The sequence below is a fragment of the Bison bison genome, unplaced genomic scaffold (assembly GCF_000754665.1).
Source record: "Bison bison bison isolate TAMUID 2011002044 unplaced genomic scaffold, Bison_UMD1.0 scf7180017864248, whole genome shotgun sequence".
NCBI lineage: Eukaryota > Metazoa > Chordata > Mammalia > Artiodactyla > Bovidae > Bison > Bison bison.
This window is the reverse complement of record NW_011494820.1, coordinates 1,972,295-1,977,530: the sequence shown is the minus strand read 5'-3', so window position 1 is coordinate 1,977,530 and position 5,236 is coordinate 1,972,295. Positions and strand designations below refer to the sequence as shown.

General features: G+C 58.0%; 1 protein-coding gene across 1 annotated transcript in view; it reads left to right on the top strand.

The window, feature by feature from the left end:
* KLHL26 (kelch-like family member 26) overlaps positions 1-5,236 on the top strand; it is a 27,262-nt gene that overhangs the window by 20,027 nt on the left and 1,999 nt on the right. The window contains 3 exon segments of the mRNA XM_010847303.1: positions 1,500-1,908; positions 4,340-4,571; positions 4,573-5,235. Of these exon segments, the coding sequence (XP_010845605.1) occupies positions 1,500-1,908; positions 4,340-4,571; positions 4,573-5,235 (1,304 nt within the window).

Sequence of the window (5,236 nt, the reverse complement as noted above, 5' to 3'; positions counted from 1 at the left end):
TAAGGGATGAACGTGGGCCCCCTGCATTGGGAGCTCAAAGTCTTAGCCAGGGAAGTCCAGGCCTTGTCTGTTTCTGTTGCATTTGGAGATGAAGTGATACATTAGGGCCTCCTAAACTCTTATTTATTTTTTTTTACTTTACTGTTGTTTAGTTGTTAAATTGTGTCTGACTCTTTTGAGACTCCACAGACTGCAGCCCTCCAGGCTCCTCTGTCCGTGGGATTTCCCAGGCAAGAATACTGGAGTGGGTTGCCATTTCCTTCTCTATAAACTCTTCATTTATTGATGCATTTCTGCAAAAGTTTTCCAAGATGAAATAGCAAAGGGGACAGTGGCTAGGAGGTAGGGGATGAAGGGGAATGAGTAGGAACAATAGGGACTGAGCCACAGAGGACCTCGTGTACTGTGAGGCCCTGAAGGTCATGGCTCATTTCACACAGGCCCTGAGAAGGCTCCAAGGACCTTGAGTTTTGTTTTGTTTTTTGGGGTGAAGTTCACGTAACATAAAAGTCCCCATTTTCAAGTGTATAATTCAGTGGCATTTAGTGCTTTGACAGTGTTGTGCAACCATCATGTCTTTCTGGTTCCAGAACATTTTCATCACCCCAAAGGGAACCCTGGATGGGCAGTCACTCCCCACCCTCCACCCCCAGCCCCTGGCAACCACTGATCTGCTTTCTGTCTGTGGATTTCTGGACAATTCATATAAATGGAATCATGCAACATGTGACCTTTTGTGTCTGGCTTCTTTCACTTAGCCTGAGGTCTTCAAGTTTCTTCCCTATGGTAGCCTGAATCAGCTCCATTCTTTGTCATGACTGAGTAATATTCCATCACATGCATACACATTTCATTTATCCATTCATCCACTGGTGGGCATTTGGGTTGTGGCCACCCCTCTCCTTTTCAAAACTTTATTTTTATTGTAAGACAGCCTTTGCCTTGTGCATCCTCATTTTGATGGGATGTGCCAGAATGTGTCTTCCTTCTCCCATCCCCCTAGCAAGCTGCCCCCACAGGTAAATCCATCTTCTTGAAGGGAGTTATACTTGGTTTTATTGCTTCTTTATATTGGCCCCAGGGTGACAGGAAGATCCCATGCAACCTGCTGTTTCCTCGGGTTCAGTCCTCCTGTGTCCTCCACAGCCCTGGGGCCATGAGGTTGGGACGCCCCAGTTGGTCCAGTGATCAGAACTCCACGCTCCTACTGGAGGGGGCCCGAGTTTGATCCCTGGTCTGAGCAGGCAAATGGCTACAGGAAGCAGAGTAGTGGTGACTGGGGGCTGGGGAAGGGGGCTGGGGGGTGACTGGCAATGGGTATGGGTCTGCTTTCACCTTGCTGATAGCCGTGATGGTTGCATAACTTTGTGAGTGGAGTTTATGCCACTGAATTGTACACTGCAAAATGATGACTGTTATATGAATCTCACCTCAATTAGAAAGAAAAGGATATGTGGGAGCCTCTGTGGGTCTTGCATGAAACCTCGCCTATTTCATAGGTGACAGTTGGAGTCTGTACATGTGCCTCCGCTGCCAAGGCCAGCCAGCGGGCAGGTGGCAGTCACCACTGGGACCCAGGTCCGGCTTCCGCTTCTCGGGGATGGGTTCTGGCAACTTCACCTCCACCCAGGGGCAGCTTCCTGCCAAGCCTGCTCAGGGCCCCTGGGTGGAGAGCAGATGGCTCCACGGCCGCTCAGCTGCCTGCCCACCTCTGCTCCCTCACAGCATGGCTGACAAGAACGGGGCCCTCAAGTGCACCTTCTCGGCCCCCGGCCACAGCACCAGCCTCCTGCAGGGCCTCGCCACGCTCCGCGCCCAGGGCCAGCTCCTGGACGTCGTGCTCACCGTCAACCGAGAGACCTTCCATGCGCACAAGGTGGTCCTGGCTGCCTGCAGCGACTACTTCAGGTGTGCAGGGCCCCGGGGTGGAGTGGGGGCACCGCCCGTCCCAGAGGGACCATCCCAGGGCTGTGCCTCCAGCTGCATCCAGCCCAGGATGGCTTTGAGGGAAAGAGGCTGAGGTTCGCCCATCTCTGGATTTAGAGAGAAGCCAGATGTCCAGTAAGCCCACAGGTTTTACCAGGTTTGCTGCTTGTTCAACCCTGGGGGACACGGAGCAGACAAGCCGGGCATGCCTGGGGGCAGAGGTGGGAGCCCGCTTAGCAGCTTGTGCCCTGCGAAGGCGGCAGGGCGCCATTGGGTTTTCATCCTGTCTGATGCCTGCTTGTGCCTAACGCTGTTCTGGGCCTTGGAAATTTGGTGGTGATCAAAGGCACGAGTTCTGCCCTTGTAAGCCTGTGTGCAGGCCGGGGGATGGATGGTAGACCTAGTCGGCAGCCCCTGTGGGTACCAGGCTCTGTCCAAGACGCCGTGTTATGAGTGAGGCCTTGCTGGGTGTCCGGGTCTCTCTGCCCAAAGACTCTTTCCTGAAGAGCTCGGCTGGGCAGGGGAGTGAGGGTCCCACCCAACCATTCTCACCCGTGGGAAGCTATCACAGCTCAGGGACAGTCTCCCTCATTCCCTCAGTGACCAACTGGTCAGCTTCCTCCTGCCGCCTGAGAGAGCTGGGGTGCCACTTGGGGGTGGTTCTTCAGCCCCACTTTGCCGGCCGTCTCTCAGAGTCCCAGCCCAGGTGCCCACCCTGGGTCTCATGGTCCTTGCAACTGGGGTGCCTTGCCTGGTGCGCCCCCTGGCTGCCCGCCCCATGGTCTCACAGAGGCCGTTCTGGGGAGCTGGAGCAGCCAAGCCATCTGGGGCGCCGCTTCTATTTTTATTCTGGATTTGGGGACGGGCGGGCAGGCCGAGCCAGAAATGCCCTTTAAAGGCTCCTCTGCGCTGGCACTGCAGTCCGAGAGGCCTTAAAAGGCAATGCTCCCTCCCATCGCCGTGATCACTTCTGCCTTCGATGGGCTGATGGGACTCGTGGGGACAAGAAGAAGCGGGGTCTGGGGGCTGGTGGAGTGCTGCTGCCAAGGGTTGGGTGGTGATTAGTCGGTGGCCCCCAGCTGCCCCCAGCTCGGCTGTCTCTGCTCCTGGCCTGAGCTGGGCCCACCCAGCGGGGGACTAGGGGATGCGCATCTGCCAGGCGGTGTCTGAAGTTCTCCCCTCAGGTGGCTGTCACGAATGTGTGCTGATGGGAGTTACAACTCTGATGAGGTGCCAGCTGGTCCCATGAAAGGACCCTGCCACTCTCCATCTTCTAGAACTTGCCAGGAGCCCTGAGCAGGCACTGGGGTTCTCACCTCTCTTCCTGGTAGGGGACCCTCTGGAGCCTTGTGGGGCTGGGACCCAGGGCCCATGTGTCTCACCAGCACTCACGTGAACACCGCTTCTCGGGACAGAAGCGCGTGGCTGACAGAGCCGGGGTCACTTGCTGCTGGGGTGGGGCTCACAATGGACTGGTGTTCCTTTAGGCCATTCTCAGGGGGCTTCCCTGATCACCTAGGCCTCTGGAGATGGCATGGACTCTAGCATAGCTTCCTGACGGGCCCTCTGACCTGGGGACCCTCAGCCTCTCCAACCCCTGTGACAGTGACCCAAGACCCAGGCTGGGGAAGGTGGAGCCTCCTGCCCTGGTGGGCCAGGCTGTCTGTGAACCACGGTGCATACTGCCTTGGGAGACCTTGCTTTGTCTCCGGAACTTGCCGTGGGGGAGCTCTCCCAGGGCTGGGTGTTAAGGTGGGCCAGGGGAACCTGTCCTCAGTCAGTTCAGTCGCTCAGTCGTGTCTGACTCTTTGTGACCCCATGGACTGCAGCACCCCAGGCCTCCCTGTCCATCACCAACTCCCGGAGCTTATTCAAACTGACGTCCATTGAGTTGGGGATGCCATCCAACCATCTCATCCTCTGTTGTCCCCTTCTCCTCCTGCCTTCAATCTTTCCCAGCATCAGGGTCTTTTCCAATGAGTCAGTTCTTTGCATCAGGTGGCCAAAGTATTGGAGTTTCAGCTTCAGCATCAGTCCTTCCGATGAAAGTCCTGTCCTCAGAGTCAAAGCCAAACCCAAGATTTGGTCTCCTCTTGGGGAACTGCACCCACCCCGCAGCACACAACCCATGGTCTTCACCCTCTGAGTCCGTGGGCCCTAGCACTGCTAACCTCTGGGTTAGGCTGGCAGGGCCCCTCGTGGGGAGCTGCCGTTTGTAGGAAGATACTTGACTAGGGGGTAGATTAAAAATCTTTCTTTTCCTTTCTGTGTGTCTTTGATGAACATCCAGCCTGCTTTCCCCCAACTGGTCATGCTCTGCTTGCAGTGTCCGGGGTGTAGGGGGCCAGGCCTTCCTGGGCAGCACACAGCCCCTGGCTGGCCTGAGGCCCCACGCTGTGTTTCCGACCTTCAGGGCCATGTTCACGGGTGGCATGCGGGAGGCGAGCCAGGACGTCATTGAGCTGAAGGGCGTGTCGGCCCGCGGCCTGAGGCACATCATCGACTTCGCCTACAGTGCTGAGGTGACCCTGGACCTGGACTGCGTGCAGGACGTGCTGGGCGCCGCCGTGTTCCTGCAGATGCTGCCCGTGGTGGAGCTGTGCGAGGAGTTCCTCAAGGCCGCCATGAGCGTCGAGACCTGCCTGCAACATCGGCCACATGGCCACCACCTTCAGCCTGGCCTCGCTCAAGGAATCGGTGGATGCCTTCACCTTCCGGCACTTCCTGCAGATAGCCGAGGAGGAGGACTTCCTGCACCTGCCGCTCGAGCGCCTGGTCTTTTTCCTGCAGAGCAACCGGCTGCAGAGCTGCGCTGAGATTGACCTGTTCCGGGCGGCCGTGCGCTGGCTGCAGCATGACCCAGCCCGGCGCCTGCGTGCCAGCCATGTGCTCTGCCACATCCGCTTCCCACTCATGCGGTCCTCGGACCTGGTGGACAGCGTGCAGACGCTGGACATCATGGTGGAGGACGTGCTGTGCCGCCAATACCTGCTGGAGGCTTTCAGCTACCAAGTGCTGCCCTTCCGGCAGCACGAGATGCAGTCGTCACGCACCGCCGTGCGCTCAGACGTGCCCTCGCTGGTGGCCTTCGGGGGCACCCCGTACACCGACAGTGACCGTTCCGTCAGCAGCAAGGTGTACCAGCTGCCCGAGCCGGGCGCCCGCCACTTCCGTGAGCTGACGGAGATGGAGGTGGGCTGCAGCCACACGTGCGTGGCGGTGCTGGACAACTTTGTGTATGTGGCCGGGGGCCAGCACCTGCAGTACCGCAGTGGTGAGGGCGCCGTGGACGCCTGCTACCGCTATGACC